This window comes from Pleurodeles waltl, chromosome 4_2 (assembly GCF_031143425.1).
Source record: "Pleurodeles waltl isolate 20211129_DDA chromosome 4_2, aPleWal1.hap1.20221129, whole genome shotgun sequence".
Classification (NCBI taxonomy): Eukaryota; Metazoa; Chordata; class Amphibia; order Caudata; family Salamandridae; genus Pleurodeles; species Pleurodeles waltl.
The window spans coordinates 531,594,469-531,616,265 of record NC_090443.1 but is presented as its reverse complement, the minus strand read 5'-3'; the positions used below and the strand labels follow the sequence as shown (position 1 = coordinate 531,616,265).

The window sequence follows — 21,797 nt, the reverse complement described above, 5'->3', positions numbered from 1 at the left end:
CTCCTTAGGGAAACCCACTCTGGTAAAGATACCAATGAGGGCCTTGGCTACTGCAGGGGCAGTAGTCGACCTAAGGGGAATAGCTTCAGGATACCTGGTAGCATGATCCACTACTACCAGGATATACATATGTTCGATGGCATCTGTCGCTGTAGATACGCATGTTCTGCAATAGCTCGCCATCTGGTGTTGGGCCGGAGTGTTACAAGTTGTTTTTCTTCGAAGAAGTCTTTCGAGTCACGGGACCGAGTGACTCCTCCTTTTGTCTCCATTGCGCATGGGCGTCGACTCCATCTTCGATTGTTTTTTTTCCGCCATCGGGTTCGGACGTGTTCCTGTCGCTCCGAGTTTCGGAACGGAAAAAATAGTTAATTTCGGAAGATTTTCGTCGGTATTGTTGCGTTCGGGATCGGCGTACTTAGATTCAACACCGCATCGAAGATCGAAGAGCTCCGGTGCCCTTCGGGGTAGTTTTTCGATCCTCCGTCGGGGCCTGGTCGGCCCGACCGCGTGCTGAGGAACGCCGATGGAACGGACCCCGTTCCGTTTCTGCCCCAAATGCCACAATAAATACCCCTACACAGACCAACACTTGGTCTGCAACCTGTGCCTGTCACCTGAGCACAGCGAAGACACCTGCGAGGCCTGTCGTGCGTTCCGGTCCCGAAAAACACTCCGAGACCGTCGAGCCAGAAGACTTCAAATGGCGTCCGCACCGACAGCCCGACGGGAGTTCGAGGAACAGGAAGAGGAAGGTACCTTCTCGATCCAAGACTCAGACTCCGAAGGATTCGACGATACACAAACCGTGAGTAAGACGTCGAAAACCACACAAAGAAACATTTACAAGGCCCAGGGGACGCCACTGCCACCAGGCCATGGCTCGACCCATAAATTCGGTGACCGACCGTCGGCACCGAAAAAGGCCCAAACAGTGCCGAGATCGTCCGACTCCGGTCGAGACACCGGCACGCAGCCTTCTCGGGACCGAGAAAGTGCTGGAGCCAAGCCTCGACACCGAGATGCCGGTGTGGACACGGCTCGACGCCGAGACAGCGGCACCGAAACAGATCGACGCCGAGAGGTTTCGGCCCCGAAAAGGAAAAAAGTCACCTCGGAGCCGAAAAAACACGCAGACAAAGTTTCGATGCCGAAACAAACTGCAAGCGACCCAGCTTCGGGCTCTTATACAGAAGAGCACTCGCTAACCTCCCAAATGCAAAAGCATAGGTTTGAGGAAGAGCTACAAGCAACTGATGTGGACCATACGCAAAAGCGTATCTTCATTCAGCAGGGGACAGGAAAAATAAGCACCCTTCCCCCCATTAGGAGAAAGAGAAGGTTGGAGTTCCAGACGGAACAAGCACCACAACCAAAAGTGGTGAAAAGAGTTACACCACCACCCTCTCCTCCGCCCGTGATTAACGTTTCACCAGCACAAACGCCATCACACTCCCCAGCTCACACCACCATGAGCCAGGGTGACCAAGACCAGGACGCATGGGACCTATACGACGCCCCAGTGTCAGATAACAGCCCAGAGGCATACCCTACAAAACCATCTCCACCAGAAGACAGCACCGCGTACTCTCAGGTGGTGGCTAGAGCAGCACAATTTCACAACGTAAGCCTCCACTCAGAACAGGTCGAGGATGATTTCTTGTTCAACACACTCTCCTCCACCCACAGCTCCTACCAAAGCCTGCCTATGCTCCCTGGTATGCTCCGGCACGCAAAAGACATATTTAAGGACCCGGTCAAAAGTAGGGCAATCACACCAAGGGTGGAAAAAAAGTATAAGCCGCCTCCTACGGACCCGGCTTTCATCACAACACAGCTGCCACCAGACTCTGTTGTTGTAGGAGCAGCTAGGAAAAGGGCCAACTCTCACACATCTGGAGATGCACCACCCCCAGATAAAGAAAGCCGCAAATTCGATGCAGCTGGTAAGAGAGTCGCAGCACAAGCTGCAAACCAGTGGCGCATCGCGAACTCCCAGGCACTACTTGCGCGCTATGACAGAGCCCACTGGGACGAGATGCAACATCTCATTGAACATCTGCCCAAAGACTTCCAAAATAGGGCAAAACAAGTGGTTGAGGAGGGACAGACCATCTCCAACAACCAGATCCGTTCCTCCATGGACGCTGCAGATACAGCTGCACGGACAATTAATACATCTGTAACTATCAGAAGGCATGCATGGCTCCGAACGTCTGGATTTAAACCAGAGATTCAACAAGCAGTTCTCAATATGCCTTTTAATGAAAAAGAACTGTTCGGTCCAGAAGTGGACACAGCGATTGAGAAACTCAAAAAAGATACAGACACTGCCAAAGCCATGGGCGCACTCTACTCCCCGCAGAGCAGAGGGAATTACAGCACATTCCGTAAAACGCCCTTTCGAGGGGGGTTTCGGGGTCAAAGCACACAAGCCAGCACCTCACAAGCAACACCGTCCACTTACCAGGGACAGTATAGAGGAGGTTTTCGGGGACAATATAGAGGAGGGCAATTCCCTAGAAATAGAGGGAGATTTCAAAGCCCCAAAACCCCTACTACTAAACAATGACTCACATGTCACTCACCCCCTCCACACAACACCAGTGGGGGGAAGAATAGGTCATCATTACAAAGCATGGGAGGAAATCACTACAGACACTTGGGTTCTAGCAATTATCCAACATGGTTATTGCATAGAATTTCTACAATTCCCTCCAAACATACCACCAAAAGCACAAAATTTAACAACACACCATTCCAATCTCCTGGAGATAGAAGTGCAGGCACTATTGCAAAAGAATGCAATCGAATTAGTGCCAAACACACAAATAAACACAGGAGTTTACTCACTGTACTTTCTGATACCAAAGAAGGACAAAACGCTGAGACCAATCCTAGACCTCAGAGTAGTGAACACTTTCATCAAATCAGACCACTTCCACATGGTCACACTACAAGAAGTATTGCCATTGCTAAAACTGCACGACTACATGGCAACTTTAGACCTCAAGGATGCTTATTTCCATATACCAATACACCCATCGCACAGGAAATACCTAAGGTTTGTATTCAAAGGAATACATTACCAATTCAAGGTACTGCCTTTCGGATTAACAACCGCACCAAGAGTCTTTACCAAATGTCTAGCAGTGGTCGCAGCACACATAAGAAGGCAGCAAATACATGTGTTCCCAAATCTAGACGACTGGCTAATCAAAGCCCATTCGTTAATAGAGTGCTCAAATCACACAAATCATATCATACAAACCCTCTTCAAACTAGGGTTCACCGTCAATTTCACAAAATCCAAAATTCTGCCACGCAAGGTACAACAATACCTGGGAGCCATAATAGACACATCAAAAGGAGTAGCCACTCCGAGTCCACAAAGAATTCAAAATTTCAACACCATCATACAACGCATGTATCCAACACAAAAGATACAGGCAAAGATGGTATTACAACTCCTAGGCATGATGTCATCATGCATAGCCATTGTCCCAAACGCAAGACTGCACATGAGGCCCTTACAACAATGCCTAGCATCACAGTGGTCTCAAGCACAGGGTCACCTTCTAGATCTGGTGTTAATAGACCGCCAAACTTACCTCTCGCTTCTGTGGTGGAACAACATAAATTTAAACAAGGGGCGGCCTTTCCAAGACCCAGTGCCACAATACGTAATAACAACAGATGCTTCCATGACAGGGTGGGGAGCACACCTCAATCAACACAGCATACAAGGACAATGGAACGTACATCAAACAAAACTGCATATCAATCACCTAGAACTTCTAGCAGTTTTTCAAGCACTAAAAGCTTTCCAACCAATAATAGTTCACAAATACATTCTCGTCAAAACAGACATGACAACAATGTATTATCTAAACAAGCAGGGAGGGACGCACTCCACGCAGTTAAGCCTGCTAGCACAAAAAATTTGGCATTGGGCAATTCACAACCAAATTCGCCTAATTGCACAGTTTATACCAGGGATACAAAATCAACTCGCAGACAATCTCTCTCGAGATCACCAACAGGTCCACGAATGGGAAATTCACCCCCAAATACTGAACACTTATTTCAAACTCTGGGGAACACCTCAGATAGACTTGTTTGCGACAAGGGAGAACGCAAAATGCCAAAACTTCGCATCCAGATACCCACACAAACAATCCCAAGGCAATGCCCTATGGATGAACTGGTCAGGGATATTTGCTTACGCTTTTCCTCCTCTCCCTCTCCTTCCTTACCTGGTAAACAAACTCAGTCAAAGCAAACTCAAACTCATATTGATAGCACCAACTTGGGCAAGGCAACCCTGGTACACAACGCTGCTAGACCTATCAGTGGTACCCTGCATCAAATTGCCCAACAGGCCAGATCTGTTGACACAGCACAACCAAAAGATCAGACACCCAGATCCAGCATCGCTGAATCTAGCAATCTGGCTCCTGAAATCCTAGAATTCGGGCACTTACAACTTACCCAAGAATGTATGGAAGTCATAAAACAAGCAAGAAGGCCATCCACCAGGCACTGCTATGCAAGTAAATGGAAGAGGTTTGTTTGCTACTGCCATATTAATCAAATACAACCATTACACACAACTCCAGAACATGTAGTGGGTTACTTGCTTCACTTACAAAAATCTAACCTAGCTTTCTCTTCCATTAAGATTCACCTTGCAGCAATATCTGCATACCTGCAGACTACCTATTCAACTTCCCTATATAAAATACCAGTCATTAAAGCATTCATGGAGGGCCTTAGGAGAATTATACCACCAAGAACACTACCTGTTCCTTCATGGAACCTAAATGTTGTCCTAACTAGACTTATGGGTCCACCTTTTGAACCCATGCACTCCTGCGACATACAGTTCCTAACCTGGAAGGTGGCATTTCTCATCGCCATTACTTCCCTGAGAAGAGTAAGCGAGATTCAGGCGTTTACTATACAGGAACCTTTTATACAACTACACAAAAATAAAGTCGTCCTAAGGACCAATCCTAAATTTTTGCCAAAGGTTATTTCACCGTTCCATCTAAATCAAACAGTGGAACTTCCAGTGTTCTTTCCACAGCCAGATACCGTAGCTGAAAGGGCACTACATACATTAGATGTCAAAAGAGCATTAATGTATTACATTGACAGAACAAAGAACATCAGAAAGACTAAACAACTCTTTATTGCATTTCAAAAACCTCATGCAGGAAACCCAATTTCAAAACCAGGTATAGCCAGATGGATAGTTAAATGCATCCAAATCTGCTACCTTAAAGCTAAACGACAGCTGCCCATTACACCAAGGGCACACTCAACCAGAAAGAAAAGTGCTACCATGGCCTTTCTAGGAAACATCCCAATGCAAGAAATATGTAAGGCAGCCACATGGTCTACGCCTCACACATTCACCAAGCACTACTGTGTAGACGTGTTATCCGCACAACAAGCCACAGTAGGTCAAGCTGTATTAAGGACATTATTTCAGACTACTTCCACTCCTACAGGCTGATCCACCGCTTTTGGGGAAATAACTGCTTACTAGTCTATTGCAGAACATGCGTATCTACAGCGACAGATGCCATCGAACTGAAAATGTCACTTACCCAGTGTACATCTGTTCGTGGCATCAGTCGCAGTAGATTCGCATGTGCCCACCCGCCTCCCCGGGAGCCTGTAGCAGTTTGGAAGTTACCTTCAATTATTTATATATGTATCATCTCAACCTTAAATAGGTGCATACTTAGTCACTCCATTGCATGGGCACTATTACTACAATTCAACTCCTACCTCACCCTCTGCGGGGAAAAACAATCGAAGATGGAGTCGACGCCCATGCGCAATGGAGACAAAAGGAGGAGTCACTCGGTCCCGTGACTCGAAAGACTTCTTCGAAGAAAAACAACTTGTAACACTCCGGCCCAACACCAGATGGCGAGCTATTGCAGAACATGCGAATCTACTGCGACTGATGCCACGAACAGATGTACACTGGGTAAGTGACATTTTCATTCCTGAGGCTGTGGGAGGTTCCAGTGGACCAACTATGTCCACACCCACTCTTTCAAAGGGAACCCCCACCACTGGAAGTGGAATGAGGGGGGCCTTTGGATGCCCACCTGTCTTACCACTGGCTTGACAGGTGGGGCAGGAGAGGCAAAACTCCTTAACCATGTTGGACATATTGGGCCAGTAGAAGTGGTTGACTAACCTCTTCCACGTCTTGGTTTGTCCCAAATGTCCAGCAAGGGGAATGTCATGGGCCAATGTTAGGATGAACTTCCTGAACAGCTGAGGCACTACCACTCTCCTAGTGGCACCAGGTTTGGGGTCTCTGGCCTCAGTGTACAGGAGTCCATCTTCCCAATAGACCCTATGCGTTCCATTTTTCTTGCCTTTGGACTCTTCATCAGCTTGCTGCCTAAGGCCTTCAAGAGAGGGACAGGTTTCTTGTCCCTTACACAGCTCCTCCCTTGAGGGTCCCCCTGGGCCTAAGAGCTCAACCTGATAAGGTTCAAGCTCCAAAGGCTCAGTTCCCTCAGAGGGCAGAACTTCTTCCTGAGAAGAGAGGTTCCCTTTCTTTTGCTGTGTTGCAGTTGGTTTCCCAACTGACTTTCCTGTTCTCTTGGTAGGCTGGGCCATTCTTCCAGACTCCAGCTCTACTTGTTCACCCTGTGCCTTGCACTGTGCTCTTGTTTTCACACACACCAGTTCAGGGATACCCAGCATTGCTGCATGGGTTTTTAGCTCTACCTCAGCCCATGCTGAGGACTCCAGGTCATTTCCAAGCAGACAGTCCACTGGGATATTTGAGGAGACAACCACCTGTTTCAGGCCATTGACCCCTCCCCATTCTAAAGTAACCATTGCCATGGGATGTACTTTTCTCTGATTGTCAGCGTTGGTGACTGTGTAAGTTTTTCCAGTCAGGTATTGGCCAGGGGAAACCAGTTTCTCTGTCACCATGGTGACACTGGCACCTGTATCCCTCAGGCCCTCTATTCTAGTCCCATTAATTAAGAGTTGCTGTCTGTATTTTTGCATGTTAGGCGGCCAGACAGCTAGTGTGGCTAAATCCACCCCACCCTCAGAAACTAGAGTAGCTTCAGTGTGGACCCTGATTTGCTCTGGGCACACTGTTGATCCCACTTGGAGACTAGCCATACCAGTGTTACCTGGATGGGAGTTTGGAGTGGAACCTTTCTTGGGACAGGCCTTGTCTCCAGTTTGGTGTCCATGCTGTTTACAGCTATGACACCAGGCCTTTTTGGGATCAAAGTTTTTACCCTTGTACCCATTGTTTTGTGAAGAGGCTCTGGGCCCACCCTCCTGTGCAGGTTTTTGGGGGCCTGTAGAAGACTCTTTACTATTTTTAGTTTTGGTTGTCTCATCACCCTTCCCCTGGGGAGTCTTTGTGACCCCTTTCTTTTGGTCACCCCCTGTTGAAGTCTTGGACACCCTTGTCTTGACCCAATGGTCCGCCTTCTTTCCCAATTCTTGGGGAGAAATTGGTCCTAGGTCTACCAGATGCTGATGCAGTTTATCATTGAAACAATTACTTAACAGGTGTTCTTTCACAAATAAATTGTACAGCCCATCATAATTACTTACACCACTGCCTTGAATCCAACCATCTAGTGTTTTCACTGAGTAGTCAACAAAGTCAACCCAGGTCTGGCTCGAGGATTTTTGAGCCCCCCTGAACCTAATCCTGTACTCCTCAGTGGAGAATCCAAAGCCCTCAATCAGGGTACCCTTCATGAGGTCATAAGATTCTGCATCTTTTCCAGAGAGTGTGAGGAGTCTATCCCTACACTTTCCAGTGAACATTTCCCAAAGGAGAGCACCCCAGTGAGATCTGTTCACTTTTCTGGTTACACAAGCCCTCTCAAAAGCTGTGAACCATTTGGTGATGTCATCACATCTTCATATTTAGTTACAATCCCTTTAGGGATTTTCAACATGTCAGGAGAATCTCTGACCCTATTTATGTTGCTGCCACCATTGATGGGTCCTAGGCCCATCTCTTGTCTTTCCCTCTCTATGGCTAGGATCTGTCTTTCCAAAGCCAATCTTTTGGCCATCCTGGCTAACTGGATGTCCTCTTCACTGGGGCTATCCTCAGTGATTTCAGAGGTGTTGGTCTCTCCTGTGAGGGAACCAGCATCTCTGACTATTATTTTAGGAGTCAGGGTTTGAGGGACCCTGTTCTCCCTAGATAGGACTGGTAGGGGGGAATTGTCCTCCAAGTCACTATCCTCTTCCTCTGAGTTGCCACCCTCAGAGGGGTTGGCCTTTTCAAACTCTGCCAAAAGCTCCTGGAGCTGTATTTTGGTAGGTTTGGGGCCCATTGTTATTTTCTTTATTTTACAGAGTGACCTTAGCTCCCTCATCTTAAGATGGAGGTAAGGTGTGGTGTCGAGTTCCACCACAGTCACATCTGTGCTAGACATTTTGCTTCTAAAAGTTGGAATACTTTTTAAGAATCTACAACTGGTTCTAGAATCTAATTCAAACTTTTACAAACTTTTAAACTCTAAAAAGAAATGCTAAACAGGATCTAACACAAGGCCCTAGCAGGTCTTTTAAGAATTTAGAAAACTTTTCAAATTGCAAAAATGAATTTCTAATGACAATTTTGGAATTTGTCGTGTGATCAGGTATTGGCTGAGTAGTCCAGCAAATGCAAAGTCTTGTACCCCACCGCTGATCCACCAATGTAGGAAGTTGGCTCTGTATGTGCTATTTCAAAGTAAGGAATAGCATGCACAGAGTCCAAGGGTTCCCCTTAGAGGTAAAATAGTGGTAAAAATAGATAATACTAATGCTCTATTTTGTGGTAGTGTGGTCGAGCAGTAGGCTTATCCAAGGAGTAGTGTTAAGCATTTGTTGTACATACACATAGACAATAAATGAGGTACACACACTCAGAGACAAATCCAGCCAATAGGTTTTTATATAGAAAAATATCTTTTCTTAGTTTATTTTAAGAACCACAGGTTCAAATTCTACATGTAATAGCTCATTTGAAAGGTATTGCAGGTAAGTACTTTAGGAACTTTAAATCATAAAAATTGCATGTATACTTTTCAAGTTATTCACAAATAGCTGTTTTAAAAGTGGACACTTAGTGCAATTTTCACAGTTCCTAGGGGAGGTAAGTATTTGTTAGTTTTACCAGGTAAGTAAGACACTTACAGGGTTCAGTTCTTGGTCCAAGGTAGCCCACCGTTGGGGGTTCAGAGCAACCCCAAAGTCACCACACCAGCAGCTCAGGGCCGGTCAGGTGCAGAGTTCCAAGTGGTGCCCAAAACACATAGGCTAGAATGGAGAGAAGGGGGTGCCCCGGTTCCGGTCTGCTTGCAGGTAAGTACCCGCGTCTTCGGAGGGCAGACCAGGGGGGTTTTGTAGGGCACCGGGGGGGGACACAAGCCCACACAGAAATTTCACCCTCAGCAGCGCGGGGGCGGCCGGGTGCAGTGTAGAAACAAGCGTCGGGTTTGTAATGGAAGTCAATGGGAGATCTAGGGATCTCTTTAGCGCTGCAGGCAGGCAAGGGGGGGGTTCCTCGGGGAAACCTCCACTTGGTCAAGGGAGAGGGACTCCTGGGGGTCACTCCTCCAGTGAAAGTCCGGTCCTTCAGGTCCTGGGGGCTGCGGGTGCAGGGTCTCTCCCAGGTGTCGGGACTTTAGGTTCAAAGAGTCGCGGTCAGGGGAAGCCTCGGGATTCCCTCTGCAGGCGGCGCTGTGGGGGCTCAGGGGGGACAGGTTTTTGTACTCACAGTCTTAGAGTAGTCCTGGGGTCCCTCCTGAGGTGTTGGATCGCCACCAGCCGAGTCGAGGTCGCCGGGTGCAGTGTTGCAAGTCTCACGCTTCTTGCGGGGAGCTTGCAGGGTTCTTTAAAGCTGCTGGAAACAAAGTTGCAGCTTTTCTTGGAGCAGGTCCGCTGTCCTCGGGAGTTTCTTGTCTTTTCGAAGCAGGGGCAGTCCTCAGAGGATGTCGAGGTCGCTGGTCCCTTTGGAAGGCGTCGCTGGAGCAGGATCTTTGGAAGGCAGGAGACAGGCCGGTGAGTTTCTGGAGCCAAGGCAGTTGTCGTCTTCTGGTCTTCCGCTGCAGGGGTTTTCAGCTGGGCAGTCCTTCTTCTTGTAGTTGCAGGAATCTAATTTTCTAGGGTTCAGGATAACCCTTAAATACTAAATTTAAGGGCGTGTTTTAGGTCTGGGGGGGTTAGTAGCCAATGGCTACTAGCCCTGAGGGTGGGTACACCCTCTTTGTGCCTCCTCCCAAGGGGAGGGGGTCACAATCCTAACCCTATTGGGGGAATCCTCCATCTGCAAGATGGAGGATTTCTAAAAGTCAGAGTCACCTCAGCTCAGGACACCTTAGGGGCTGTCCTGACTGGCCAGTGACTCCTCCTTGTTGCTTTCTTTGTTCCCTCCAACCTTGCCGCCAAAAGTGGGGGCCGTGGCCGGAGGGGGCGGGCAACTCCACTAAGCTGGAGTGCCCTGCTGGGCTGTGACAAAGGGGTGAGCCTTTGAGGCTCACCGCCAGGTGTTACAGCTCCTGCCTGGGGGAGGTGTTAGCATCTCCACCCAGTGCAGGCTTTGTTACTGGCCTCAGAGTGACAAAGGCACTCTCCCCATGGGGCCAGCAACATGTCTCTAGTGTGGCAGGCTGCTGGAACCAGTCAGCCTACACAGATAGTTGGTTAAGTTTCAGGGGGCACCTCTAAGGTGCCCTCTGTGGTGTATTTTACAATAAAATGTACACTGGCATCAGTGTGCATTTATTGTGCTGAGAAGTTTGATACCAAACTTCCCAGTTTTCAGTGTAGCCATTATGGTGCTGTGGAGTTCGTGTTTGACAGACTCCCAGACCATATACTCTTATGGCTACCCTGCACTTACAATGTCTAAGGTTTTGTTTAGACACTGTAGGGGTACCATGCTCATGCACTGGTACCCTCACCTATGGTATAGTGCACCCTGCCTTAGGGCTGTAAGGCCTGCTAGAGGGGTGTCTTACCTATACTGCATAGGCAGTGAGAGGCTGGCATGGCACCCTGAGGGGAGTGCCATGTCGACTTACTCGTTTTGTCCTCACTAGCATACACAAGCTGGCAAGCAGTGTGTCTGTGCTGAGTGAGAGGTCTCCAGGGTGGCATAAGACATGCTGCAGCCCTTAGAGACCTTCCTTGGCATCAGGGCCCTTGGTACTAGAAGTACCAGTTACAAGGGACTTATCTGGATGCCAGGGTCTGCCAATTGTGGATACAAAAGTACAGGTTAGGGAAAGAACACTGGTGCTGGGGCCTGGTTAGCAGGCCTCAGCACACTTTCAATTGCAAACATAGCATCAGCAAAGGCAAAAAGTCAGGGGGCAACCATGCCAAGGAGGCATTTCCTTACACCGTGGGTGGAGAAAAAAATATAAACCACTCCGTCGGACCCTGTGTTCATTACACAGCAGCTCCGTCCGGACTCTGTAGTAGTGGGAGCCGCAAGAAAGCGGTCAAACTCGCAATCAGGAGATGCACCACCTCCTGATAAAGAAAGCCGCAAATTCGATGCAGCGGGAAAGAGTGACGTTGCAAGCTGCCAACCAATGGCGTATCGCCAATTCGCAAGCCCTCCTCGCATGTTACGACCGAGCCCATTGGGATGAAATGAATATCATTCAGCATCTACCGAAAGAATAGCAGAAACGGGCTCAACAGGTGGTTGAGGAAGGACAAGCCATCTCCAACAACCAGATCCGTTCGGCACTGGACTCTGCCGATACCGCAGCAAGAACTGTAAACCCAGCAGTCACCATCAGGAGGCATGCCTGGCTACGAAGTTCAGGTTTCAAACCTGAAATACAGCAGGCAGTGTTAAACATGCCGTTTAACCAGCAGCAACTATTTGGGCCGGAGGTGGACACCGCCATTGAAAAAATGAAGACAGACACGGCCAAAGCCATGGGCGCGATCTACTCTTCCCAGTATAGGGGACACATCACTGGTAAGGGGAAGATTAACAAAATACCACAAACATTGGTCAGACATAACCACGGACACATGGGTTCTATCAATTATCCAACATGGTTACTGCATAGAGTTCACACATTTCCCTCCAGATGTTCCCCCAAGAACGCACAAACTGCCGGCACAACATCTGGACCTGCTACAAATAGAGGTACAAGCACTATTAACAAAACAAGCCATAGAACTAGTACCTCACCAACAAAAGGGAACAGAGGGTTTATTCCCTATATTTCCTTATTCCCAAAAAGGACAAAACACTACGACCAATTTTAGATCTCAGGACTCTAAACCTAATAATCAAATCAGAACACTTCCACATGGTCACACTACAAGATGTAGTCCCCTTACTAAAACAGGGAGAATAAATGTCAACACTGGATCTAAAAGATGCGTATTTCCATATACCCATCCATCCATCTCACAGAAAATACCTCAGGTTTGTCATACAGGGCAAACATTACCAATTCAAAGTATTGCCCTTCGGGTTAACAGCACCCAGAGTATTTACAAAATGCCTTGCTGTAGTAGCAGCCCATATAAGGAGAAAGGAGACATCACATGCACGTATTCCCATATCTCGATGATTGGCTAATAAAAGCCAACACTCCACAACGGTGTCAAAACCACACACAATATGTAATAGATACCCTACACAGACTAGGGTTCTCTATAAATTACCAAAAATCTCAATTAAAACCATCCAAACTACAACAATACTTGGGAGCAACACTCAAAGAGCGATTGCCACTCCAAGCCCACAAAGAGTACAATCATTCCAAACCATGTTATCAAACGTACAACCAAATCGGCACTACACAGTCAGATTTGTCATGAAACTCCAAGGCATGATGGCATCATGCATCGCAAGTGTCCCAAACACGCGTCTACACATGCGGCCCTTAAAGCAGTGCCTTGCAAAACAATGGATGCAGGCACAGGGTCAACTCCAAGATCTAGTGTTTATAGACTGCCAAACACACTATTCGCTTCAATGGTGGAACCCAGTAAATTTAAACAAAGGGTGGCTGTAAGGAAATGCCTCCTTGGCATGGTTACCCCCTGACTTTTTGCCTTTGCTGATGCTATGTTTTGAATTGAAAGTGTGCTGAGGCCTGCTAACCAGGCCCCAGCACCAGTGTTCTTTCCCTAACCTGTACTTTTGATTCCACAATTGGCACACCCTGGCATCCAGATAAGTCCTTTGTAAGTGGTACCAAGGGCCCTGATGCCAAGGAAGGTCTCTAAGGGCTGCAGCATGTCTTATGCCACCCTGGAGACCCCTCACTCAGCACAGACACACTGCTTGCCAGCTTGTGTGTGCTGGTGAGAACAAAACGAGTAAGTCGACATGGCACTCCCCTCAGGGTGCCATGCCAGCCTCTCACTGCCTATGCAGGTATAGATAAGTCACCCCTCTAGTAGGCCTTACAGCCCTAAGGCAGGGTGCACTATACCATAGGTGAGGGCACCAGTGCATGAGCACTGTGCCCCTACAGTGTCTAAGCAATACCTTAGACATTGTAAGTGCAGGGTAGCCATAAGAGTATATGGTCTGGGAGTCTGTTTTACACGAACTCCACAGCACCATAATGGCTACACTGAAAACTGGGAAGTTTGGTATCAAACTTCTGAGCACAATAAATGCACACTGATGCCAGTGTACATTTTATTGTAAACTACACCCCAGAGGGCACCTTAGAGGTGCCCCCTGAAACCTTAACCGACTATCTGTGTAGGCTGACTGGTTCCAGCAGCCTGCCACACTAGAGACATGTTGCTGGCCCCATGGGGAGAGTGCCTTTGTCACTCTGAGGCCAGTAACAAAGCCTGCACTGGGTGGAGATGCTAACACCTCCCCCAGGCAGGAGCTGTAACACCTGGCGGTGAGCCTCAAAGGCTCACCCCTTTGTCACAGCACCGCAGGACACTCCAGCTTAGTGGAGTTGCCCGCCCCCTCCGGCCACGGCCCCCACCTTTGGCGGCAAGGCTGGAGGAAACAAAGAAAACAACAAGGAGGAGTCACTGGCCAGTCAGGACAGCCCCTAAGGTGTCCTGAGCTGAGGTGACTCTAACTTTTAGAAATCCTCCATCTTGCAGATGGAGGATTCCCCCAATAGGATTAGGGATGTGACCCCCTCCCCTTGGGAGGAGGCACAAAGAGGGTGTACTCACCCTCAGGGCTAGTAGCCATTGGCTACTAACCCCCCAGACCTAAACACGCCCTTAAATTTAGTATTTAAGGGCTTCCCTGAACCTAAGAATTTAGAGTCCTGCAACTTACCTGAAGAAGGACTGCTGAGCTGAAAAACCCCTGCAGAGGAAGAACAGAAGACACCAACTGCTTTGGCTCCAGACTTACCGGCCTGTCTCCTGCCTTCCAAAGAAACCTGCTCCAGCGACGCTTTCCAAGGGACCAGCGACCTCTGAATCCTCTGAGGACTGCCCAGCTTCAAGAAAGTCTAGAAACTCCCGAGGACAGCGGCACTGCTCCAAAAGAACTGCAACTTTGTTACAAGGAGCAGATTTAAAGACCCCTGCAACTCCCCGCAAGAAGCGTGAGACTTGCAACACTGCACCCGGCGACCCCGACTCGACTGGTGGAGAACAACCAACTCAGGGAGGACCCTCTGGCGACTCTACGACTGTGAGTAACCAAAGTTGTCCCCCCTGAGCCCCCACAGCGACGCCTGCAGAGGGAATCCCCAGGCTCCCCCTGACCGCGACTGTCTGAACTCCATTTCCCGACGGCTGGAAAAGACCCTGCACCCGCAGCCCCCAGCCCCTAAAGAAACGGAACTTCTGTGCAGGAGTGACCCCCAGGAGGCCCTCTCCCGCTCCCTTGCCCAGGTGGTGGCTACCCCGAGGAGCCCCCCCCCCCCCCTTGCCTGCCTGCATCGCTGAAGAGACCCCTTGGTCTCCCATTGAAAACTAAAGGAAACCAGACGCTTGTTTGCACACTGCACCCGGCCGCCCCCGCGCTGCTGAGGGTGTACTTTCTGTGTGGACTTGTGTCCCCCCCGGTGCCCTACAAAACCCCCCTGGTCTGCCCTCCGACGACGCGGGTACTTACCTGCTGGCAGACCGGAACCGTGGCACCCCCTTCTCTCCATTGAAGCCTATGCGTTTTGGGCACCTTTTTGACCTCTACCTCACCGGCCCTGAGCTGCTGGTGTGGTAACTTTGGGGTTGCTCTGAACCCCCAACGGTGGGCTACCTTGGACCCAAACCTGAGACTTGTAAGTGATTTACTTACCTGACAAAACTAACAAAACTTACCTCCCCCAGGAACTGTGAAAATTGCACTGTGTCCACTTTTAAAACCGCTTATTGTGTTTTATGTGAAAAGTATACATGCTAATGTAAAGATTCAAAGTTCCTAAAGTACTTACCTGCAATACCTTTCAAATGAGATATTACATGTAGAATTTGAACCTGTGGTTCTTAAAATAAACTAAGAAAAGATATTTTTCTATAACAAAACCTATTGGCTGGATTTGTCCCGGAGTGTGTGTTCCTCATTTATTGCCTGTGTATGTACAACAAATGCTTAACACTACTCCTTTGATAAGCCTACTGCTCGACCACACTACCACAAAATAGAGCATTAGTATTATCTCTTTTTGCCACTATCTTACCTCTAAGGGGAACCCTTGGACTCTGTGCATGCTATTCCTTACTTTGAAATAGCACATACAGAGCCAACTTCCTACAGTGGCCTTTTCACGGCCCTGTGCCTCACGCCATTCTCACAACCGATGAATCAATGATTGGGTGGGGAGCACACCTCAACAATCGCAATATAAATGGGCAATAGGACAGTCAACAAAGACAACTACACATAAATCACTTAGAACTGCTAGCGGTCTTCCAAGCACCAAAAGCATTTCAACCTCTTCTAGTTCACAAACACATTCTTGTCAAAACAGACAATGACAGCAATGTACTACCTAAACAAACATGGGGGAACACACTCATCACAACTATGCCTCCTAGCACAAAAGATTTGGCATTGGTCAATTCACAACAAAATTTGCCTAATAGCGCAACATATTCCCGGCATTCACAATCAATTAGCGGACAATCTCAGTCGAGATCACCAGCAAACTCAAGAGTGGGAAATACATCCCCAGATAATACAAGAATACTTTCACCAGTGGGGGACACCAGACATAGATCTGTTTGCAACAAAACACAAAATGCCAAAATTTAGCGTCCAGGTACCCACACCCTCAGTCCAAGGGCAATGCTCTATGGATCAATTGGTCAGGGATATTTGCTTATGCTTTTTCCCCCTCTCCCACACATTCCTTTCCTAGTCAACAAACTGAGTCAAAACAAACTCAAACTAATACTCATAGCACCAACGTGGGCACACCAACCGTGGTACACGACACTGTTGGACCTCTCGGTAGTACCTCACATCAAACTCCCAAACAGACCAGATCTGTTAACACAACACAAACCGATCAGACACCCCAATCCAGCAACGCTCAACCTAGCAATCTGGGTCCTGAAGTCTTAGAGTTTGGCTATCTAAATCTTCCAAATGAGTATATATGGAAGTCATTAAAAAGGCAAAAAAAACTACCACAAGGCATTGCTATGCTAATAAATGGAAAAGGTTTGTTTTCTACTGCCAAGCAAACGAAATCACACTGTTAGATGCCTCCATACAAGACATTGTGGGTTATTTACTACACCTACAAAAAGCAAATCTCGCTTTTTCTTCCATCAAAATTCATCTCACTGCAATCTCTGCTTACTTGCAGATTAAACACACAAAATCACTATTTAGAATACCAGTTATTAAAGCCTTCATGGAAGGACTAAAGCGGATCATACCACCAAGAACACCACCGGTACCGTCGTGGAATCTTAATATTGTACTTACACGACTCATGGGCCCACCCTTTGAACCATGCATTCTTGTCATTCTTAACTTGGAAAGCAGCATTTCTAGTGGCTATCACCTCACTATGAAGAGTGAGCAAAATACAGGCTTTCACTATTGAGGAACCCTTTATACAAGTACACAAAGTGGTTCTCCGCACAAATCCAAAACTTCTACTAAAGGTCATTTCACTGTTTCATTTAAACCAAACAGTGGAACTTCCAGTCTTCTTCCCCAAGCCAGACTCGGTAGCAGAAAGAGCACTGCATACATTAGACACAAAAAGAGCTCTACTGTACTATATAGACAGAACAAGACCATTTTGGAAAACTAAACAATTGTGCGTCGCATTCCAAAAACCCATGCTGGTAACCCTATATCCAAACAAGGTATAGCCAGATAGTTACATGCATACAGACTTGTTACCTAAAACCTAAAAGAGAACTACTCATTACACCGAAGGCACACTCCACTAGGAAGAAAGGGGCAACAATGGCCTTTCTAGGTAACATACCAATGACAGATTTGTAAGGCAGCCACTTGGTCCACACCTCATACAGTTACCAAACATTACTGTGTAGATGTGTTTGCAACACAACAAGCCTTAGTAGGACAGGCTGTACTAAGAACATTATTTCAAACAACTTCAACTCCTATAGGCTGACCACCGCTTTTGGGAGGATTACTGCTTTGTAGTCTATGCACAGCATGTGTATCTGCAACTACACATGCCATCGAACGGAAAATGTCACTTACCCAGTGTACATCGGTTTGTAGTATGTTCCACTGCAGATTCACATGCGCCCTCCTACCTCCCTGGGGCCTGTAGCAGTTTAAGTTGCAATTAGAAAACTGTATATATGTAAATAAACATTCCTTTAGACTAAACTATGTACATACATATCTATTCCATTGCATGGACATCTTTACTATTCTCATTCTAACACTCCTACCTCACCCTATGCGGGAAAACAATCTAAGATGGAGTCGATGCCCATGCGCAATGGAGCCGAAGGGAGGAGTCACTCGGTCCCTTATTTAAAGTTGTATGTAACCATTGTATTTGAAGCATAGAAATGGCCAGCAAATCCCTAATTGCCTTTTATTCTCTAAATAGGCCCTTACTGCTTACCAGATCTGGTGCTACATTGATATTCCACATTGTGGCTCTTTACAATAAAAATAAGTAAACATTTTAATGTAAAGAAATGCCTGTGAAGCATTAATTCAACTGAATGTAGACCAGTGGTCTTCAAACTTTTTATTGCCGCGCCCCCTTCTCCCCCCCCCCCCCCCCCCCCCCCCCCCCCCACAGTGAAAAATAAAAATCATTGGGCCCCCCCTTCAGAATTTTTTCACAGTTATTTTATAAAGAAGGCAATTTTTAAATAGGTGTAAACCTATTTAAACATTGCAGTTAAGTACTGTTACCTTTTTAAAACTGCAATAACATGCTTCTGCTTAATACAAAGGCATGTTATCTGTATAATATTTCTTTTGGCCAATGTTTGGCGACCCCCACATTATGAATTGCTGTGCATTGGAAGTATCACTGGATATTTGTGGGTCATGGGTGGAGTGGAGAAGAATTTACTTTATTATTGTCACATTTGGAGATAGTGTGGATGAGTGGGACATTTCATATGTTTGCCTCTGGCAAAATAAAGCTTTATTCATAATATTTCTTCGAGTAATTACATTCTTGCTCACCAGACTTTCACCCTGCTGCTATTGTTGACCATCTACAAATGGCTAACTGTACCAAGAGATTAAAAGTTAATATGAGGATTTTGTTTTACAGGTTTGGAGATGGTCCCCGTCCTCCAAAAATGGCCCGATTAGATAACGGAGACAGTAGAGGAGGTGGATTCCGAGGCAGAGGAGGAAATTATAGTGGAGGATTTAACTCTGGAGATGCATTGGGAGGTTCAGGATCCTATAGAGGAGGCGGTCGAGGATTTGGAGCTGGTGGAAGCCGTGGAGGATATCGAGGTGGTTACCAGAGTGGTGGTAGTGGAGGCTTTGGTGGAGGTAGAGGAGGCTTTGGTGGGGGTTATCAAAGCAGAGGAAATCGCGGCTTTGGCGGAGGATTCCGGGGCCAAGGAAGAGGTGGATTTTGAGGACTCCTGTTGCTTTTGCACAAATCTGCATATTTTCAGCCAGAGTTGCGGGAATTAGTGTGTTTTGGACATGTCTCAAAATGACTTTCCTAGCACAGAAACGTTAAAGCTCTTCTGCCATTTCAACTTTGTGAATCACATGGATAAGCAAAAATACTGTGTAGGTGCTACAGTCTGTGTATTATATAGAATACTGAGTCCCTTTCAAATAAGCAGTTTCTGTCGCTGACCGGTATTTTTTTTTTTTTTTTTTTTTTTTTTTACTTGAAGCTGTTTTACTTGTTCCTTAATGTGCGCACACAGCATGTAGAAAACTTGACAACTGTTGACATCAGAATAAAAGTGTTTTTTTTTTTTTAATTATTTGATTTTGCATGTTTTCTTAATATGTTAAGCACCATACATTTCAGCCTATGTACTGTGAGCTGCTCACCCACTTCCCAACTGGTTGGGAACTGCCTGCACCGAGGAAACTTAAGATTGTGTAACCCCTTCGCTGCCAGGCCTTTTCCCTGTCAGGCGCCAAGCCTTTTTTTGGGCTATTTGGGTCAGTTTGCGCGTAGGCCCTCAACGTTTTATCCACATAAGCTACCCATGCAAATTTGTGTCCTTTTTTCCAACAGACTGGGTATTCTAGAGGTACCCAGAGTTATTGGGTTCCCCTGAAGGAAAGTTTTTTTTTCCCCCCCCCCCCTCTTAAAAATAGGAATAAAGGGCTACATAAGGCGGCTTGCGTTTTTTTTTTTTTTTTTTTCCTGAAAATGGCATTATCAAAGGGTTTGCGGTGCTAAAATCACCAGCTTCCCAGTTTTCAGGAATAGGCAGACTTGAATCAGAAAACCCCATTTTTCAAAACAATTTTGGCATTTTACTGGGACATACCCCATTTTTACAAATGTATTATTATTATTATATATTAATTTTTTTGCTTTCAGCCTCCTAGCTAGTGACAGAAATTGGTGTGAAACCAATGCTGGATCCCAGAAAGCTAAACATTTTTGAAAAGTAGACAAAATTCTGAATTCAGCAAGGGGTAATTTGTGTAGATCCTACAAGGTTTTCCTACAGAAAATAACAGCTGAAATAAATATTGAAATTGAGGTAAAAGCCATTTTTCTACACGTTTTGCTCTAAGTTTTTCCTGCGATGTCAGATTTTTTTAAAGCAGTATACCGTTACGTCTGCTGGATTTTTCTGGTTGCGGGGATATATAGGGCTTGTAGGTTCATCGAGAACCCTACGTACCCAGAGCCAATAAATGAGCTGCACCTTGCAATGGGTTTTCATTCTGTACCGGGTATACAGCCATTCATTTGCTGAAATATAAAGAGTGAAAAATGGGTATCAAGAAAAAGTGTGTATCTCCAAAATGGCCACAAGATACGGTGTTGAGAAGCAGTGGGTATTTGCACATCTGTAAATTCCGGGGTGCCCATACTAGCATGTGAATTACAGGGCATTTCTCAAATAGACGTCTTAAACTCATTGTCTTACGTTTGGAATGGAAAAATGTAGAGAAAGACAAGGGGCAATAACACTAGTTTTGCTATTCTGTGTTCCCCCCAAGTCTCCTGATAAAAAAAAAAAAAAAAAATGGTACCTCCCTTGCGTGGGTAGGCCTAATGCTTGCGGCAGGAAACTCAACATGGGCACATCACGTTTTTACATTGAAATCTGATGTGTTTTTTGCAACGTCCCTAGCTGTAGATTTTGGCCTCTAGCTCAGCCATTACCTAGGGAAACCTACCAAACCTGTGCATTTTTTAAACTAGGCACCTAGGGGAATCTAGGATGGGGTGACTTGTGGGGCTCTCACCAGGTTCTGTTACCCAGAATCCTTTACAAACCTCAAAAGTTGGCAAAAAAAAAACACCTTTTCCTCACATTTTGGTGGCAAAGTTCTGGAATCTGAGAGGAGCCACAAATTTCCTTCCTGGGGGAATCCAAGATGGGGTGACTTGTGGGGGCTCTCATCAGGTTCTGTTACGCAGAATTCGGTGCAAACCTCAAAATTTGGTTTCAAAAAAACGTTCTCCTGTCAATTCGGTGACAGGAAGTTCTCTTCCAGGGGATCCTCATCAATAGTCATAAACATTGAATATTCCCGCCCCCGTGCGGGGACCCCGGAGCATATATATATAAAATACATACATATTATCATGTGTAAAACAGCAATGCAGGCTATAATCATAAATAGGCTAAAATGCTTTATTTCTATGCAAGTTTTTTTTTTTTTTTTTTTTTATATTATAAAATCACAATAGATCATAAATATCTACCTAAGCCCCAAAAACTGGACTTAGGGAAGTAAACAGCAGTAAATATCAGAGAAAAATAGAAAAAACTACATTGAAAAACAATGAAGCATTCTTAGCCAATAGGCTGCATGCAGGTTAACACAGGAGAACCATAAAAACTTTGGCACCGTGCCTTTAAGACCCTGAGCACCTCCAGTATCCCACCATGCCTCAGGGGTGAAGGGAAGGTGACAGTTGGTTCACAGTTAGGTTAGTTCTTTTTTCCGGCTTCTTCTGAGAGGATCCTGGAGCATTGTGCTCTCATTTTTTCTGAGTTTTTCTTCAGAAAAATCCTTTAAAAATAGTGTTTTTCCTGTTTACTCGACAGATAACATCTTTTGTCTGAGTTTGGAAGTCTTTTTGACAGAAAATGCCATCTCTTTTTGTAAAATGTCCTTCTTGTGGGAAGAAGAAAGCCCAGTCAGACCCACACTCTCTGTGTATTGTCTGCCTGCC

The 21,797-nt window shown here is 46.4% G+C and overlaps 1 protein-coding gene across 4 annotated transcripts in view; it reads left to right on the top strand.

The window, feature by feature from the left end:
- DHX9 (DExH-box helicase 9) overlaps positions 1–19,404 on the top strand; it is a 226,517-nt gene extending 207,113 nt beyond the window's left edge. For 2 of the 4 annotated variants that reach the window (XM_069232051.1, XM_069232053.1), the window contains one exon: positions 18,726–19,188. In XM_069232051.1, coding sequence (XP_069088152.1) covers positions 18,726–19,044 — 319 coding nt within the window. In that variant the 3' untranslated portion in view covers positions 19,045–19,188. Of the gene's footprint in view, positions 1–18,725 lie in introns of all 4 variants that reach the window. The other 2 variants (XM_069232052.1, XM_069232050.1) reach the window with 2 other exon arrangements.
- The last annotated feature ends 2,393 nt before the right edge of the window (positions 19,405–21,797 follow it).